General features: G+C 43.9%; 1 protein-coding gene across 3 annotated transcripts in view; it reads right to left on the bottom strand.

The window, feature by feature from the left end:
* Positions 1-16,144, bottom strand: part of VPS8 (VPS8 subunit of CORVET complex) — a 1,496,959-nt gene extending 1,480,815 nt beyond the window's left edge. For 2 of the 3 annotated variants that reach the window (XM_069225815.1, XM_069225816.1), the window contains exon 1: positions 15,905-16,129. In XM_069225815.1, the coding sequence (XP_069081916.1) occupies positions 15,905-16,027 (123 nt within the window). In that variant the 5' untranslated portion in view covers positions 16,028-16,129. Of the gene's footprint in view, positions 1-15,904 lie in introns of all 3 variants that reach the window. The other variant, XM_069225817.1, reaches the window with a different exon arrangement.
* Positions 16,145-20,716: the final 4,572 nt, after the last annotated feature.

The raw sequence follows: 20,716 nt of genomic DNA on the forward strand, positions 1-20,716 counted from the left end.
TCAGTAAGCCAGAATTTAATTTCAAATTGATGTATTAATAATTGTGTTATATTTTAAGAAGAAGAAAAAAAACATATGTCACATGCTGGAAGACACTTTTTTCTGTGGTTGGACAGTGAAGCATCTTTACTACCATATTCAATTGCCTTCTTTTGACCTTGGAACCTGCATACTTCAATAATAATTCTGTCTTTGGCACATAAGCAAAAATTGTGTAACGGAGGGCACTTCTCTGCAATTCGTTCTACCCTCTATTACAGATGTGTAAAATGTCAAGCACATTTATAAAGTAAAAAGTAACTATACAATATGCTGTTAAATACTTTTTAAATCACATACTGCTGTCCTCAAAACTCTTCACATTCTTTTTAGGTCTCAACAACAGATAGCTTTAGCTTTCTCTTGGTAGACCTACTGTTTCAATACGTAAGATATATTTAGAGTGGGCTCTGGGTCAGCCCCCTGCTCATGTCTAGAGGGCTTTGCTGTCTATCTCAGCTAATTCCTCTTCTACTGCATGCTTGAGGGGTCCCTTTTTAGGTCGAATGTGCAAGCGCATTGACCCGTTGTAAAAATTGTGGGCTTTTAAACACGCCCACCACAGGCCCATCACTTTCACTCGTTTGTGGGTTTGCCTTCCAAAAATCCTTTGTTATCAAAAGGTAAATGTTTTACGTTTGCCCCTCCTTGGGGTGGTTTTGTTACCATCTTGCAGACTGCCTCAATGACATGGGTAATTGCACGACTGCCGCTATGTTTCACTGCAGGCAAACTTATTTTTCTTTTTGTGTCTCTACTTCGTGCTCATGGCAGCCATGGTGCTTTGAATCAGCTTGCTAAATGCTGACTGTTTTATTTTTCATTTCCAATTTAAAGTGGCAAGAAAAGTCCAGTTAGGAATTTACAGCGCTAATAGCTCTAACTTGAGCAAATGTGAGACCCATTACATTGCTAAATCTTGTTTATTTTTATTTTCAATGCTTCATTAGAGTGCATGTTTCCTTCTTCTCTAGCTATGTTTTTCCTGACATTTTGCACGCTCCCATTTATTCCTCCCTCCCCGACTCCCTGATGCTCCCTGTTAGTCTTGGCATTGTTGGCGTGGACTAACGTAACTTTTTGCCTCTGCTTCCCAGGTTGTTGATGTGTGTTGGACTCTGTTTTTGCTGTTTTTGATACTCTGAGCACTTTTGCTCCTATGTAAAATGTATGTGTAAATTGGCCCATCCACGATTGGCATATTTGATTTACTAGTAAGTCCCTAGTAAAGTGCACTAGAGGTACCCAGGGTCTGTAAATAAAATGCTACTAGTGGGCCTGCAGCACTGGTTGTGTCACCCAAATAAATAGCCCTGTAAACATGGCTCAGACCTGCCACTACGGTGTCTGTGTGTGCAGTTTTAAATTGACAATTTGACTCGTCAAGTGTACCCACTTGCCAGGCCAAAACCTTCCCTTTTTATACTTGTAAGGCACCCCTAAGTTAGGCCATAGGTTGCCCCATGGACAGGGTGCAGTGTATGTTAAAGGTTGGACATGTACTGATGTGTGTTACATGTCATAACAGTGAAATACTGCTGAATTCTATCTTCCCTGTTGAAAGGCCTATCCCTCTCATAGGTCAACATGGGGGTTACCTTTAAATATTATTAAAGCATAGATTCCCTTTGAGAGCAGATACAAATATAGAGTTTGGGGTCTCTAATCTCACAATTTAAAAATAAATATTTTTGGGAAATTGGTTTTCAGATTATTAGTTTGAAAATGCCACTTTTAGAAAGTATGTTTTTTCTTGCTTAAACGATTCTGTGACTCTGCAGGTTTGTGGATTCCCTGCCTGGGTCAGTTTGACAGTTGGGATGTTTGCACCTCTCTAGACAGTGACACAAAGGGAGCTGAGGTGTAGCCTGCATATCCTGATGAGCCATCTGTGCTGGGAGGGAAGGAGGGAGTGATAACTCACACCTGAAAGGGCTCTGCCTGCCCTCACACAACGCAGTCTACAACCCCCTGGTGTGTGTCTGGGGCCTGGCCAAAGCATGATCTGGTGAACAACAGAGTATTTCCTTTGAAGTAGGCCTACTTCAAATGCAGAAAAGGGTATAAGTATTGGACCCAAAAACCCTGAAAACCATATCACTTCTGGAACCAAGAGGAACCTCTGCCAAGGAGAAGAGCTGAGGAGTCCTGCCCCTGCCTGTGCTTTGTTGGGCTTTCCTGCAGTTGCTGCTTCTGTCTGTGAAAGGGGACAAAGACTGGACTTTGTGGTATATCTCTGCATGTGAAGAATCTCCAAGGCCTTGAACTGAGCTTGCCTCCTGTTTTGAAGTTCCAGGGCCATCAAAGACTTCCTCTGCTAACATCTGGACTCTCTGCTGAGACACCTGCTCTGCCAAGTAGTGTTCTATCCAGTCTCTGTGCCCTTGAAAGGTGAAGTTGGCAGACAAGAGCTGAAAATCCACGCACAGAACGCTTTGCAGGGAAATTTTCAACACACTATCTGCAACACGGCTAAGAAACCAACGTGCCGCTGGCCTCATGGCTAAAATCATCGCAGCCGTAGAAACGATGCGCCACCCACTTGCGCCTGCTGATAATGACGCAAACCTCACGCAGCGGGGTGCGTCAGGATTTTCCACGCATCTTCCCTAGGCGTCAAAGTCAACCCGACTCTGCCCGGATGCGAGGTGCCCCGTCTGCAAAATCGATGCATCGCTCTCTTGCGAGGGAGAAAAACGACACATCGCCGACCGGAGAAGAAAAGGCGCAAGGCCTTCCTTGCAAGGAAGGGATTGATGCATTACTGCCTTTTCCGACGCACGCTTGCGCCTTTATTTTTAATGCTAACCAGGTACTTTGTGAAAAAATCAACGTTTCCATTGTTTTCTATGGAGTAAGACTCTTATTCTTTTGAAAATTCATATCTTAACTTGTGTATGTTGGATTTTTGTCATCTTGGTCGTGTTTGATTTAGATAAATATTACCTATTTTTCTAAACTGTTGTGGTGACCATTTTGTAGTGTTTTCACTGTATTACTGTGTGTGTTGGTACAAATACTTTACACATTGCTTCGGAGTTAAGCCTGCCTGCTCATGCCAAGCTACCAAGGGGGTGAGGGCAGGATAACCAGGTGTGTTTCTCCTTTGCCCTGACTAGAGTGAGGGTCCTTGCCTGGACAGGGGGTAACCTGACTGCCAACCAAAGACCCCATTTCTAACATTGGTGATCAGCTGGGAGGATTGAATTGTATTTGTAATTGACATACAGTGATTAAGTGTGCACTACCGTTTTCAGTGCACACAGTAACCACATACTACTTGCGCTCTCTTTGGACTTTTTTTTCTACTTCCATATTTTTGGTGATCTTTTTATTGATTTTTTAAATTCTTCTTGGGAACTCTTTTTCTGCCTTGGAATTTTGCACTTTTGATTTGCCATCATGTTTCAATCTGGAGATGCACCAGCTGCAGCTGCTTTTGAGTTAGGAAAACTGGAAAGTTACACAGTTGCTCAACTGAAACAGTTCCTTGAGGATCTTACCTGTCCCATTAAGAGCTCCACCAGGAAGGAGTAGCTGCAAAGGGCACTGAGAGCCTGAGTGACAGCCAAGGAAGCTGGGGGATGAGGGTGTAAACACAGAGGAGGAGGAGGATGAGGAGGTCCAGAGTATACACAACGGTGTAGTGGGTGGACCTGTTATACCTGGGGAGAGGGTCTCCAGGGCAGGACCAGTGTGTCATCCAAGGGTCTGACTCCTGAGGAATTAGAGGACAGACAAGCAGAGAGGAGCCACCAAACTGAATCAGAGAGGCTCAAAATGGAGGTGGAAGGGAGGAGGCTGGCCATTGAAGAGAAAACGTTACTCCTGGCTCATAAGCTCAGTTTTAGGGAGCTGGGTCAGAGGAGCCAGTCCAGTAGAGATGGTGGCAGCTGAAATAAGGGTAAACATTCCTAAAGACTTAGTGAAGGACTATAAGAGGGAGGATGACATATACTTGAGGTTCAAGGGGTATGAGTCTGCTCTCCATATGAACCTGGTCCCTGAGGCACATTGGGGGGCAGGTCAGTGGAAGTACTTTGAGGTAGAGGGAGGGACACCGACATTCTTAAGGGATCCTCAGGGACTGCACTACACCAAAATAAAGGACGCCCTACTCACAAGATATGGTCTGACCGCTAAGCAGTATAAGGACAAGTTTAGGTCCTACAAAAAGAAAGAGTCACAAACATGGTTGGAGTGTGTATATTGCTTTTGCAGGTCACTGGATGGTTGGGTAAAGGGCAGTAAGGTAACAACGTATGAGGGGCTTTACAATTTAATTGCTTGGGAGCACTTGTGCAGTCTTTGTTTTTCAGAGCTGCACCAGCACTTGATTGACAGCAAGCTGACTGACCCCAGACAGCGTGCGCAGTAAACTGACCATTGGGAGAGCACCAGGGTCCAAAAGAGATATGGGAAAGACCATGCCAAGAGTGGGCAGGGTCCCTCTCAGAAGAAAGGAGGGAGTTAGGGTAAACAGTGGGAGTTCTCTAAAGGGCCCTAACCTAGTTCCCAGAGTAAGGATTCCCAGCCCACAGTGAGATGAAACCATGGTTCTCCAAAGGGAAACCTGTGGAGGGGGGTCCACGCAAGTGCTTTGCATGTGACCAGGTGGGTCATGTGAGGGGGGGACCCCAAATGTCCCAAGGGTACACCGGCACCCACTGGTGCTCAGTCACACGGTTTGGTCAATGCAACGTGTTTTGGGACCCCCCCCTTTTTTTCATGGCACCCCCAGAAGGATCACTCCGAAACTTTCCAGCCATCAGCTGACGGTACTGGCAAATGTTTTTGCAAAGTTTTGTGAAGATTCGTCAAGTGGTGCCAATGATATAGACAAGTAACAAAAACGCTTTTTGTATAGAAATGTGATCCTACACTACCTACAGTAGTGGCGACCACCATTAGGCACTAGGTTTTATATATTCTTTTTTTACAAGGCTAGATCGCTACAAAGTGCTGCTCTGCCTATTGCAGCCTTTTTTGCACATGAGGCACTATGTAAATTAGTGGCCATAACACAGATTGGAATATTGACAACCATGCATGTGCAAGAGTGCAATTGACAAAAAGCACTGGTATGGCCAACAGCTCGGCTTTTTGGAGCCAAGACCTACTTACTGCCTTAAATTACTTGTTCTGAAATCAGGTTTAAATTAGAAGAAACAAATATTTTCCTACATACATTTTGAGTGCCCCTGCTGATACGGCTTTCGTTTTATGGCATAAACAGGACTGCGGTCCTTTCAATAGAGATGGGTATTTGTGATCAGAAAGGTTACATAGCACAGCCAAATCTGTAAAATATGTCCTGTTTGCCACTAATTAAGTAAGACAACCAGTTTTACTATATCGTTTGTCTATTTTTTTTAAGCAAAGATGGTAAAAACAATGCCTATCTACTACCAGGTCACAGGTTGACTATCTTTGTCATGGCCCTCCTCCTGACTTCGCCCACTTGCTGCTGCTGCCGCCCATCTTCCTCGGGCTTTGGCCAGCCATTCTGCCACTCTGGCACTTCCATTGAGGACTTCAGACTAGGGGTTGCTGCTTCGAGTGTAGGATGGGCTTGATGACCTAACTCTTCCTCATGGCCCCATTGTTCTCGCTCCACCTGCGGTATGGAACTGATTTGCATATTTTTGCCAGGGTTCATTTGCTTTCCTATCTGGACCAGATCTTCTCTCACTCCAGCAGTCATGTATAATCTGTTGGCCCAAACCGAATGTATTGAGTTCTTGCTTGATAGTGCAGCTGTCGCTTACCTTATATGGACAATAAAAAAAAAGCTTTCAAAAGTACTACTGAGAAAGGGGTTTAGGCTCCTCCTACTGTTGGTTTTTCTTGAGTACAGCATTTGATTAGCCAAACTCTGTGTCCTTCCACAGAAAAAGACTGGATGTATTGCACTTACTGCCTAAAAGGTAATCTTATTCTCAATACAGCACAGCTCAATTGGTTTTAGAAACGATTAATTAATCAAGACTATGGGCCTAATCTATTTATTATTAAAAGAAGTTATAAAGAGAGTCAGCCCACCATATTTATTTTGAAAAGCATATGCTATAGTCAACAAACTCTGAAGGGAGGAGTTATATTACTCTGTATTACAGCCTGCAGAGAAGTATATTCTTACACAGAATGCCACAGATTAACAGAGCACGTAAGGGTTTTGTTGTTGGTTAAACCCTCAGGCAAACTATTGTGATGGAAGATTTGCACTGCAATAATCCTTGACAGGCCCTCTTATAAGATTCTATTTTGCTTTGCCACCAGTAGTTCACTATACATATGTAATTTTATGTCTGTGTGACTTGGTTATAGTTACAACCCAATGAAAAAGGACATAGGCCTGATTTAAGGAAAATATTATGCTCAGGGCCAAAGGTATGATATTTTCATTACGAAAGGTCATGGCAAATTACGTTTGCCTTGATTATTTATTGCAAACAGTATTTTTTAAGGACAGATTAACCTAGCAAACATGGGTTTGGGCGTTAGTCCTCCTAGAAGTGGAAGATTTTCACTTTGATAATCCTTGTAAAACCCATTGGTGAGAAGTTGTGTACTGTTTTGCCAAGTTTAATTTTTTACATAAGTTTATAACTGCAAGTATGATGGTTAGCACCTATTGTGCACTTCGGGAGGCCTGCATTAGTTATCGTGCCAAGCCAATGGTAAATGCAATAGGCGTTAATGGTTCTGTAGTAATCCGACTTGTTGGTTGAATGTTCTTTAATAATATGTTACTTTGTTCTTGTACTTCATGTTATTTACTTACCTTCGCTTGTGCGCTCATAGGCTGCCTTCGTTCTGCCTTTGTCTGTTCATTCTTAGAATGCATCTTTTGTATTCCCAGCAGCTGGAGTTGATCGCCGTCCTGGCTGGTCGCCTTTCTCCTGCTGGGGACGTTTGTTTGAGAATAAACTATTTTTATTCTATTTTTATCAGCCTCTTCAGTACCACAGGTTCATTAGGGAAAGTTATGGCAACTTCCTTTGGGTTCATCTGTTATTCTGAAAACTTCTGGCAATAGCAGTAAGGATAACTTACTTATTATGAAAAACACGTTATGCGAATAGGCTTCTAAGGATGGATTGTTGTTACACTCTGTTAAAGCCTACAGGGAGGTATTTTGTTACCTGGAATCTCACAGATTCCCTTAATAGGCAACAATTTTGATGTTGATGACCCATTCAGACACAACCTAGGGATAGATGAGCTACACTATGACAACCCTTATCCCTCATAGAAATAATTTACATTGTATTCCTTTCTGTGATTTTGTACATTTTTATAAATTATGGCATACCTGTTGGGTAATGTGGGAAAGCTTATATTACAGTAGGTCTGATGTGAATATCCTGACAAGCATTGTTTTATGGGAAACATCATTTCAAATGCCACAGGCTATTTATTAGGAAAAGTTCCAACGAAGGTAGGAGGCCTACTATACTTATAATGAAACTCATATATTAAAGCCAATAGGCCTTTAATGGTGAATGGTTATCACACTGTCTTAAAGTCTGCAGACATATATTCTATTACATCAAATCTCACCGTTTACCTTTAAACGCAAGGATTCTGGTGTTGATTACCCCTTTGATAACCCTATGAGTAGAAAATCTGCTAAGTTTATTTCTGATATCTTTATTATTACAAGTAATACATCGACATCCACTGGATAGGTCCGCCGCACTTTACATTTCCTTCCTCCTCCCTTGGTCCTCTCCAACCGTCTCCACATCGAATCTCCTGGTCATCGCATTCCAACTCAATCTCCACTTCCCCCAAGAACCATATGACATCATAGTGTACATGAAGCCATAACACATCTTCCCCCTTACAATTCACAAAAATATAACAAAATAACATTGCGAAATAACTATAATACAACATATATACATATCAGAATTGATAAGACAAATAATTCAACATTGTATCAATTGAGAAAAGAAATATATAAAAACAAAAAAATCAAAAAAAAAATCAATTAATCAAATTCTAAACATGTACACAAACAAAATATGACTTCCCAATTTATTTCACAAAGTCTGATAGATGCTTTGGATAAATTCTGTTCCTCACACTCCTCCTTAAATTCTCACTCATCTCTGAATTAGGTACCGTGTTACTCAATTCCTTCCCGTTAGAACACTTGGCTAAGCGAGACATACTCCAAACTTCACCATCCTCAAGTACCACTACATTTTTTCTTATTTCTACAATTCTCTTTGGCCCTACAAATTTAGAAACACCTTTATTGCACCAGACTGGTTTTTTAATAAACACCAAATCCCCTTCAGACAATACCTTTGTTTTACACACTTCCTTTCATCAAACCTCTTCTTGTACCTATTTTGATTCTCAACTACTTTGGCACGAACAGATTTAAAATTAGGTGACTCTTTCAGATTTTGCAATCCAGAATGTAACCAGGAAGGATTCAATTTGGAACCCACCAATCTACCCTTCAAAATGCGGAAAGGAGACATTCCTGTGATAACATTAGGTGCGTTTCTATGAGCCCATAACTTCTCTCTCAGAACAACTTTCAAAAGGTATCCTATGTTCAAGAGCCACTTGGACACTCGCTCTCACTAACTGATTCATCTTCTCCACTAATCCATTGGCTTGAGGGGTATATAATGCAGTTCGATGATGAGAAATTGCCAAATCATTAAGGAAATTCCTCATTTCCAAAGAAGTGAATTGCACACCATTATCCGTAATAACAACCTTGGGGATACCCTCACATGCAAATACTTCAGTTAAAAACTCAATCACATTTTTTGTGTTGATGGAACTCACACAACTAGCAGTAACCCATTTGGAGGTGTAATCGACGAGAACAATTACAAATCTCTCACCAGGCGGTAATAACTCAAAAGGTCCAACCAAGTCTAAACCTAATTTGACCCATGGCTCATCTGGAACAGATATAGGAGACAAAGGAGCAGTTCGCACTACTTTAGATTTGTCATTACTGGCACATTGGAAACAATCCTTTACTACAGCTTCAACTTGCTTGTCCAAACCCGGCCACCAATATCGTTCCCTAATACTAGCTTTGGTAAGGTTCCTACCCAAATGTCCATCATGGGCCAAATTGAGCAATTTTTTATGCAATCCCACAGGTGGGACTAATCTATCACCTCTATACAGATTACCCTCTATGATACTAAGTTCATCCTTAACACACCAGAACGCTCCAACATCAATTAAACATTCATTCAAACACAGCCACCCATGCACCACAAAGTTCATTACTGTACCTCGGACATCCTTATCACATTCTTCACTCCATTCACCTGCATCAAGAGCAGTCTCTTTAACCCACAATATTGGAGGGTGCTCAATCATGCCTGGATCCAATACCGACAATCTAGAAAGAAAATCCGCAGGAATATTTTTATTTCCCGGATAATACTCCAATGAAAAATTTAAATCCCACAAACTTTCAACCCAACGTTTAATCCTAGGTGTGGTGTTCTCATTATTCCTACATGCAAACAATTGTACCAAAGGTCTATGGTCACTTCTGAGAGTAAATGGTAAACCCCATAAATAAAACTTGAAATGGTTTATTGCCCAAGTGCACGCCAGTGCTTCACGCTCAATTACAGAATATCGTTCTTCAGCTCCCTTAAGAGAACGGGAAGCAAATGCTACCACTCTCTCCTCACCATCAACCAATTGAGAGAATACGGCACCCAGACCCTTTAGACTGGCATCAGTAGACAAAATGGTCTTGCGTTTGACATCAAAATGACCTAAAGTGGGCATTTTACCAATGTCATCTTTCACTGACTTAAATGCTTCATCACATTCTGGGGACCACTCAAAACAGACTCCCTTTTTTAAAATTACTCTTAAAGGTTGAATCACACTTGCAAAATTTCTAACAAACTTCGAGTAGTATTCAGCAAGCCCAAGGAACGACCTTACTTGGTCCTTATCAGTAGGCGTTGGTGCAGACAGAATTGATGTGGCCAATTCCAATTTGGGTTTTATGCCATCCCCAGAAATAGTGTGACCAAGAAATGAGACAGCATTTACTCTGAACATGCACTTTTCCCTCTTCAACGTCAACCCATTATTATTTAGTCTCTCAAGTACAGATCTTAAAACCACATCATGCTTTGCTGTGTCTTCACCATACACCAAAATATCATCTTGAAAAAACAAGATTGAATCAAGACCTTTAAGTACTTCTCTCATAACTCTCTGGAAACAAGTGGCAGCTGAGGCTAGCCCAAACGGCATCCTGAGAAATCTGAACGCACCCAAAGGAGTAACAAAAGAGGTAAGGTGTCTTGACTCCTCATGAAGCATGACTTGATGATATGCTGCTGATAGGTCCATAACACTGAATACTTTGGCATCAGTCAGCATAGTCAAAGTCTCACTAATATTTGGTAATGGTTGACGGTCTACCCATATAGACTGATTAAGGCCCCTGAGGTCAACACATAACCTTATTTTTTCTCCATTGTCTTTGGGGACCAAAACTATGGGGGCCAAGCATTCAGAAGCTTCAATTTCCTCTATGACCTCTAATTTCAACAATCTATTAAGTTCCTCTTGCAATGGTTGTAACATCAAATGAGGAACCTTCCTTACTTTGTACACAATTGGCTTAGCACCTGCTTTCAAAATAATCTATGTTTAAAATTCCTTAGTAAACCTAATTTGTCATTGAAAACTTCAGGAAACTCACTGACAAATCCTGCATCATCACTCACACTGGAAACAGAAAGAACCTGGTCAGGGGCGTTTGGATTTAAAATTATTCCCAAATCTCTTTGATGACGCCATCCCAAAAGATTGTTGCCCCGCTTGGCTACATAAACCTTACCCACAGTCTCTCTCCCTTTAAATTTAATTGACATTATGGAGTAGCCAAATAAATCAATTTTTTGTCCCCCATAACCAACAGGAGAAATATCAGGTGGAATCAATTTGATATTATCATTTCCAAAAAGTCTTTCCCAATTCTTATCACCAATCAGTGTAAACGGGGATCCCGAATCAGCAAGCACTGCAACAGTTTTCTCCCCAATATTAATATCACATTTCGGCATGACCAGTTTATCCTCTGCACACTTATCAGATTGCAAATCTCCAGTGCACGTATTATTAATACACAATACAATTTGTTGACTATCAGTTGGTTCTCCCACAATATTTATCCTAGAACTTCTGCAAACTTTCACTAAGTGTCCTTTCTTCCCACATTTCCTACAATTAACATTTCTTGCAAAACACTTGGGATTGTTTGCCAAGTGACCAAAATTACCACACTTAAAACATCTGATCTTAAAGTCTTTCTGTACATCATTGCTGACTCTCATTTTCTCTGTAACCCTATGTACCAACTCATTCCCACAAACATCATCAAAAGTTTAAATTGTAGCTGACATAGCTGTGTATCCAGAGTCCATATGAGAACCTGTAGTCAGACTCACATCTTTTATCTCCTTGACCCAAAGAATGGCATGTTCAATGCTTTCAGCAATTATAATTGCTTCTTTTAATGTAGGATTCTTAGCCAATAACTTTTCTTGAACTCTGGGATTGTTTGTACAACGCACCAATTGGTCCCGTATCAAAGATTCAGTTAAATCTGCAAAATCACATGTCTGAGCTAATGTTTTAAGTGACGCAATATAATTAGTAACTCTATCATCCTTTGCCTGAGATCTCATGAAAAATTTGTGCCTTTCCATAACAACATTGATGCGACCGTCAAAATGATTCTTAAGCATCATGAGAGACATCTCATAAATATCTCTTGGTTCACCTTCAGCAGTGCCAATGTTTATAAGATCAAGACTATCATAAATATTACGTCCCTCAATTCCCAAATTGTGCAGTAAAATTCCTTGTTTCCTTGCCGGTGAGAACTTTTCACCACCAATACCAATCAAATATGAGTCAAATAAGTTTATCCATTTCTTCCATGGCAAAATTGGTTCACCAAGTTCTGATAAAAATTGGTGAGGTTGGGACATACTGAGGGGAGAATGATGAGACGTAATGAAGAAAAAAAAAAAATGTGTACTGAAGTGAATGAAACTAACTATATAAAATATTAATTAAACTATAGTTATTATATATTATAACATTGTCTCATGTCCTTGCCATGTTCTACAATTCCAGTAACAATCAGCACTCTAGTTGTAATAATTCATCCTCGTGAGGTCAGCACTCTAGTTGTCTTAGTTGTTTTTTATTTTTCCTTCACTTCCTGTGAGCAAAATCCGGTGAGCAATTCCAACAGTTATGCTCCCTTCGCGTCTTATTTATGCAGTGAAATGAACATGCGGCGTCTCCAGTGCTAGGCAACCAGCTCCCACGTTTTCTCGCTCTTCATGCGTCGTCCCCAAGCACAGTGGTAAACACGTTGTTATCCTGAGTAACGTGCTTTACGTACGCGCAGCTGTCGCGCTCACAACTACAAGGATGCGCGCCCTCAGTGTTCTGCTTCTAACGGTGAGGCTCACAAGCGTTATTTCTTACCTTTTTTCAAAAACATACACTGCGCATATTCCGTACCCACTGGCACAAAAAAAGTATAGAAAAACAATCACCCAAAGTTCAAAAGCTTGCTCGATTTAAATGCGCAATGACACGTACTGTGGTTCCTCCTTCCTCAGCTCTCACTCGAAATGCGCGTAATGATTCTTCCGATGCTTCCTTCGCATGTGCCACGAAAACACACTCCTTTTTCCATGTAAAACGGCATGCGAACTGAAATTAACGTTCGTTTCTCAACGTCGTATCCTTTACACCGCTCTCAACACTCCTGCCGTATATATATGCCATAGCCACAACACGTGGATTCAAATGTGGATGTCGCGCCTGTCCTCCGTCGCCAAATGCTAAGTTTATTTCTGATATCTTTATTATTACAAGTAATACATCGACATCCACTGGATAGGTCCGCCGCACTTTACATTTCCTTCCTCCTCCCTTGGTCCTCTCCAACCGTCTCTACATCGAATCTCCTGGTCATCGCATTCCAACTTAATCTCCACTTCCCCAAGAACCATATGACATCATAGTGTACATGAAGCCATAACACAATCTGCATTGTAATAATGCTATACACATACATACAGGGGCTCTGGTTTAGCCCTCTACTGACATAGGTTTGTAGGTGTCTCATTTACACTCTCCTTCCTTCCATAACACCACAGACCATAGGGCAATGCTCTAGCTCGCTTCCGTCGTGCTTTAGCCCGCTTCAGTCATTGGATCTCATGCTCCTTGAATCGTTGCATTTGTCTGATCATACTTTCATACTCAACTAAAAATGAGTGTGCTTCAGTGCCGGGGCTGGGGTGCCAGTGTTACGACTCGGTCGTCCCATTTCCAGGGGGCGCTGTAAGGGGGCTGTCAGAAGCCTGGGAATCACCTTGAACACCTATCTAGAGTCCCTTGCTGACTCCTGTTTGTTTCTCTTTTCTCCATGGTACACTTGTGTAGGACTACATTTGTTTCTTGGGACTGCAAATCCCATAATGCACAGCTTGGTAGTCAGGAAAACCCAGATTCTGTTTCCCATTGTTTTCAATGGGAGAAGTCCAGTTGCTCCTTTTCACTGGATCCTCTTCTCCAGGACTTGCAAGTGTCCGAAACTACACACACCTGTGACCTCTTCTGTGCAGCCCAGCTTGGAATTGCTTATAAGCAGCCATTTCCTCAAGATCCTTGTCGTGCATCGGACTTCAATTCCTTTGTGTTACAGACCCCTTGTCGGATGGTGTTCCAGTTTTGTTCCTGTTCTGTTCCAGCCTGATCCTGTTTCTTGTTTCTCTGCCCTGCTCCTGATTGTTCCAGCCAGAGTCTGCTCCCTGCTTCTTAGCCTTGTACCTGTTTGTTTCTTCCAAAGCCTGCTCCCTGTTTCTCTGCCCTGCTCCTGCCTTGTTTCAGCCTGAACCTTCTCTCTGTTTCCCAGTCCTGTTTACTGCTCATTTCCTACTCCCTGTATTCCAGTCCTGTCCTTGCCTGTTCCAGCCAGAGCCTGTTCTCAGTTTCCCAGTCCTGTCTCTGTCTGTCCCAGCCAGAAGTTTGCGCCCTGTTTTCAAGTCCTAGTCCCGCCTTTGCTTCAGCCTGAGCCTGTTCCTAGTTCTTGCCTCTGCCTCTTTGTTTGTTCCCTTCTGTTTCTGTTTCTTCTTGGTTCTTTGTGTCTGGTAAGTGTTCTATCAGTCTTCACCAGTGTATACGTGTCCTCCTGTGTACTGGGGTTGGCTCCTGGTTTCCAGGAGGCAATTCCAGCCCCCATCCTTGTCCAGTGTTATACGTTGTATTTCGTGCCTAACAGTGACAGTGTGCTATTGCTGTTTTCTCAGGAATCGCCACTGTGTTTCCAGCTGGACCCACAAGAGCGTGTCCTGTGTATGTAAGTACTATCCTTGTTTGTGCTCTAGGGTCCAGAGACAGAATCACTTCTGCTGCCTCCTTTCTATGGGGCTGGCAGGGTGACTATCTGTAAGAGAAGCCTGCACAGAGGCATTGAGATTCCCTGTCACTGTGGGAGGTTCTGCGCCTTACTCTGTGTACAACCCCAGCGTGTTTGTTCACTGGTAATCCGTTTCCTGTTTGTTCACACAAGGGTTGCTCTGCTTTTACTTTCCTGTGCCTATCCATAGCTGTCCTTTCCGTGTATGCCTTTAGCTGCTCTTCTGCCCCAGTATACTACCTCTGTAGGATATTCGGTGACCTCAAGGGGTGTCCCAACCAAAGTCCTGATCAGCCCTGCCCGAAACCGTGACAGCCAGTGCTTTTATTTTCTAACTTCTCGTTTTCCAGGTCCCTTGCCACTTCTTTCCTTCTTTTTTATTCTTAGAGCATGCTTCTTCTCCCCAAGCAGTGTTAAGAAGCCACTTACTAGCAAGCTCATTTAATCTGCAATGGGTTATATCCAGCACAGCCACTGCCTCCAGGTGACCAAGACGGAATGTTATTGTCTATACCATTCTAGAACATTTAAACAATGACACACTAGGTAAAATGCCATTGCATGATGGCCACTCGCTGCAATGTTTAATTTTATTTGAGATTACAAGCAAATGCCTGCCATGTTTAGATGGCAGTATGTTTACTATACTTTTAAATACCTTGCATATGTTGCTGATTTTGTGCCTGTGTTTTATTGTGATTGTGTAATTTGGTGAACGAAAGAATGAGTCACTAGGTGGATGAATGGATCCATAAGTGCAAGGATGAGCAAGAGTGCACGTGTCCTTTTGAGGGCCTAAACCCGTCAAAGACCGAGAGACACGTTAATTTATAAGCGGTACTTTTTACAATTGCCAATACTTATTAACAATGTATGTAACAAAGAGGAATAGTTGTGAAAACCATGTGTCAATGGTTGCGCTGGGGCCTAAATGGGTTGGATTCACAAGTTCATACTGCCGAGTAGTGTTTACACCACTGTAGCAGAAACCACTGAAGTTTGTACCTCTAAGTTTATAGTATACAAAGTCTAAGTGTAAAGCTCTGAGAAAAAAAACTATGCGACTTAGGGTTGCCACGCCATGGTGTCAGGCAACCATGCGTGCAGTCCTGTGATTTCACACACGATCATAATGTCATATAAAAGTGTAGGACCAGAAATATCGTGTCCCGATGACATGACACAAGGCGAGATCCATCATTGGTCCTGGGAACACGTATCGGGATCAAAACCAGCATTACCACACAAAGTGGGTTATTTGAATAAGAATGTAGTAAATTGTGGTATATAAATGAGAAAAAAAATGGATTTTGGATGGATATTATGTACAAGCAAGTTGGAGAAGGTACAACAGAGGCTGACATTGTGCATGGTTGTAGTGACATCACTCCTTACCACTTCTCCACCGGGCTCCACCTCCACATAGTCTACGGCTGCTAGGATGCTATCCCTCTGAGGACCTGCGGAAGAGCTGTGTGCATCTTCGTCTTCTGGAACTCCGGACAGTTCCCCCTCCATGACTGTCTCAGCTTCAGTTGGTATTTGGCTTCCGCACTCTGCTCGCAGTGCTATGAGCAGCGCCTGCTGTGGGAAACCTCCGGCGTTAGTGCTTACATCACGTGACAAGAAAGTCACATGACACCCAGCTTCATGTCATCTAGTCTGCACATGCGCACATCCCGCTGTTGGCGAAGCGCGCATTTTTTCGGATTCTGCAAGGAGCACGACCTTCAAGAATTGTATAAAAAGAAAAGTTCGAACGTATGGCTTGGTTATTGCTTGCATGCCACGAGGCAAGGGTCAATTTAATGTATCCTACGCGTCCATGCCAAAAGAACCGATCAAGGCGGGAGATTCAAGCTTTTTGATACCACAAATAGCTTTATTTTGGCTGTCTTGCGCCAGGAATTGCCTCTACTCAAAGCACAAGCCAGGGCTACACGCGGGTACATGGCGTCCACCCACTATTTTCACAAGGTGGACGCCGTCCACCCTGTTAAGTAGTTGTGCCGCACTGTACGTTGTCCGCTTTCCTTCTGAGCAACAACGTGCTGAGGGCGGGAGGGGTCTTTTTAATTTTAAATTCGAGCTGCGGCCACAACAAAGGCCATAGTAAATGCCTCCTTTTGTTCTTGCTGTGGAGCTATCTGGAACCTCACACCTGTTCTGTTGTGAGGAGAAACCATCTGCAGAGAGGAAACCCTCTCATGTTGTCCGGTGGTCTCCCCTACTATTTTGCTAGATAATTGGTATGCTCCTGATGTAGGAGCAAGGAAATAAAAGGAGCCGGAGGCTGGTGGCAAAGGCTGATAACTGTTACTAAATGGTGTGGTCTCTGCATTGTCCCCAAACATGGCCCCCTTACCTATGGTGCCTCCTCCCAGACAATCCAACAACACTTACCTGCAAATGCAATGGAGGGGAAACAAAGGCACATGGCTTGTTATCAGTTCACAAGTGCTTAGGAGAGGCATGATTTTGACTTTGGTCAGTCCCTGGATATACGACATATACATGTACAGTAAGAATGTCAGATATGCTGGTGTCTTCCTGTATTTACACAAATATCAATTTAAATATCACTATTTTGTTTTATTTCCTTTATAGCTCCCCTTATCCCAATGCAGGTTTTCAGAGTGCATTACATCACATGTACACATTATAGATTGACAATAAATCATATAAGTGTAAATCTATGTACAGGATGTCTTACATAGGATAGTGAGAGTTTCAAGTCCTTCATAACTCACTGTGCTATATTTAGGACCACTGGAATTATGCAGCATGAGGGTGCCAAATTATGCAGCATAGTTTAGTAAATTATGCAGCAGGAAAAGGCAAATTATGTGGCATAAAGCTGCACATTTTGTAATAATATTATTTCATTATTTCAAAATTGTTAAACTTCATAACACTGTCTGGGCAGTGGTTGCACCTCATTAGTACCATTTTAATACCCAGACGTAGCAATAAGCAACAAAAAGGTGACCAGTCTAGTTTTCAAAAGGGCCTTTCACCTGGCTTCATGACGTGTCGCTGCACTGTGAGTAACTTTTGAACCGTTTGAGCTAGAAACAATTTTTTTGTTAAAATCTGCATATTATGCAGTAGTTTATGTATTATGTGGCAACTGCGGCAAATCTGTAATTATGCGAAAATCGCAGCGGCAACACATTTGCATATTTCCAGAGGCCCTGGCTATATTAGAAGGATTACAATGTATGAACTGCAAGTAACAAAAGGATTTCCATGGTAAAAGCACTTACCTATTTACATAAAATAAAAATCTGTCATGATGTGCTTTGCAGGAGACACGTTAACCCTCTATGCTGCTTGGATTCAAAACTGGGACTAGACATGACACACATCTCACCAGCAAATTTGTTAACCACCAGAGTTATCTTACCACTACTACCTGAGATTTACGGGGCATACAAAGGTCTCTGCAGCAGGTGCCTTAAATCTTAAAAATAAGATTTTTTTTAATGCACTCTTTCCAATCCATTAAACAGAACAGACTTATTGCCAAGTTTCCCCTTGTATCAATTTGTTTGTGGCAGAGATTTAAATAATAAGGCCCTCATTACGATCCTGGCAGTGGGTGATAAAGTGGCGGTATTACTGTCAACAGGCTGGTGGTAACTACCGCCAAATTTTGACCACGGCGGGGATATCTTCGATAGACAGCCAATGTACCACACCGACCGCCAGGGCAGAAACAACAGGCACCACAGCGGGAGCCGCCTACAGCCAGGCGGAAGACAAAGTATCGCCCACCATATTAAGACACACTAAACCGTCACCTTTTTTGGGGTGGTAACAAGGCCATCAAAAGCCTGGCGGAAACAGAACACACAAATCAAAGGACTCACCATTGGAGACACAAAGAAGAACCACGCGGCCATGGAACCAGAGCTGCATGTATTCCCGATGATCTTCTACGTCATGCTCCACCACTAACACCAACGCGAAGATGACGACGGTGAGTACAGCCACCTGGCACACAAGGGAGGGAGGGAGGAAAACGAGAGTGACACACACACACACGCACAACATACACCCCACACACACACACCATGCACACAACCACCTGTACAAGATAAACGATTTGTCCACGATAATCGCCAAAATAATGCAAGGACAACAGGAATTAACTACAGTGATTGTAATAAGATCAACATCAAAAATCATAAGTTGATGTGGCAATGCTACAGATATGTACAAATGCACAAAAAAGGGACACTGCCTCGTTCATAGTTCACAGGAGCCACATGGCCACAGGGCAAAGTCCAAGGCCCCACTTGAGTCCTGCACCAATACGGAAAGAACACTGCAGGGGCATCAGTTGGCAAATAGGCAGGCACCTCGGGGGGGGAGGGGGCACGGATGCAGAAACAAGACCACTGGTTCTGGAGGGGGCAACATGCCCTGTGCTTGGTCCTGGGGAGTGCAAGGACACAGTCTCTCAGGTGGGTGACTTGCTCACTGCTTCTGGAGGGGGCAACATGCCCTGTGCTTGGTCCTGGGGAGAGCAAGGCCACAGTCTCTCAGGTGGGTGACTTGCCCACTGGTTCTGGTGGGGCCAGGCCACACAGCAGCCCATGGAGGCTGGACTATATGGCGTCCGCTGGTGGTGACGGCTGCACTGTGGTGGTGGTTGTGGGAGGCTCCTGCTCATACCCTGCACCCTCTGATGCCTGCACTGTGGTGGTGGTTGTGGGAGGCTCCTTCTCAGCCCCTGCACCCTCTGATGGCTGCACAACCACGGCTGGCGGTGGGGGCTCTGTGACAGCTGGTGATACAGGCTCCTTACCCTTCTTGGTGACTGGTGCAGGCTCCTTCCCCTTCTTGATGGCTGCTGCAGGCTCCTTTCCTTTCTTGGTGGCTGCTGCAGGCTCCTTCCTCTTCTTGATGGCTGGTGCAGGCTCCTTCCCCTTCCTGATGGCTGGTGCAGGTTCCTTCCCCTTCTTGGTGGCTGGTGCAGGCTTCTTCCCCTTCCTGGTGGCTGGTGCAGGCACCTTCCCCTTCTTGGTGGTTGGTGCAGGCTCCTTCTCCTTCAGTATTTGTGGCCTGCAATCCTTTCCACCACGAGTAGGTGCTGCTGAAACTGGGCCGGTGGACTGTTTGGCTGAGGTGCTTTGCTGGGTCCTTGATACACTGGCCATACGTGCAGGATGGGGGGGGTAGGTTCAGAGGTGAAACGTGGAAAGGAAAAGCTTTTTAGGGACATTGGGGTGGGAAGAGGGACACGTAATGGGATTGGAGGACGAGGGAGTGGTTGTTGGAGGTGTTTGTCTGCTGTATTGGGGTGCAGGTGCATGGGTTGTATGGTGTTGTGACGTGGATGGCTGTTGGGTGTTTGAGTGCTTGCGTTTGTGTACTTTAGGAGGGGTGGAGACAGACATGGTGGGAGAGGACACAGGGGACTTGTGCATGGATATTGTGGAGATGTCTGCCAGTGAGGTGTGTGTCTTGCTTGGTGTGGTGACAATGCTGGTAGTGGATGATGATGTAGTGCATGCAGGTTTGAGTGTGGACGTACCTGGGTGGGAAGTGGAGGAGGAGGGGGAGTCAGTGGAGACAGTGGATGTTGTCATGTCTGCAACTGGATGGTGTTTGTGTGAGTGCCTGTGGGATGAAGTGTGGTGCTTGGGTCTGCTTGTGCCACTTTTGTGTGTTGTCTTGTATGCATGCTGGTCTGTCTGTGTGCTTGGGATGGGTTGGGTTTGAGGAGTACAGGACTGGGAAGTTGAAGTTGGTGGGGGGACGGTTGAAACAGGAACAACGGCTGCCATCAGAGAGGAGGCCCGAGACTGAATCAATCTCTGTTGGGCCGTCAATACACCGTGAATGCCCCCCAGGAATGCATTGCATTGCTGTATCTGGGATGCCAGCCCCTGGATGGCATTCAAAATGGTTGACTGCCCTACAGAGATGGATCTCAGGAGGTCAATACCCTCCTCACTCAGGGCAGCAGGGCTCACTGGGGCAGGGCCTGAGGAGCCTAGGGTGAAGGAGATGTCCACCCTCCAGGGTGAGCGGGCACGGGCAACTCGCTGAGGGGCTACTCGGAGGGCAGTGCTGGTACGGGGGTGGTGGCTGTACCTGCAGCTGGAGTGGTCACAGAGGTGTCCGCCACCACCAGGGAGCTCCCATCAGAGGAGGTATCTGAGCCTGTGTCGTCCCCTCCAGTCTCCGCCGTAGTGC

Source organism: Pleurodeles waltl, chromosome 3_1, assembly GCF_031143425.1.
Source record: "Pleurodeles waltl isolate 20211129_DDA chromosome 3_1, aPleWal1.hap1.20221129, whole genome shotgun sequence".
Lineage (NCBI taxonomy): Eukaryota > Metazoa > Chordata > Amphibia > Caudata > Salamandridae > Pleurodeles > Pleurodeles waltl.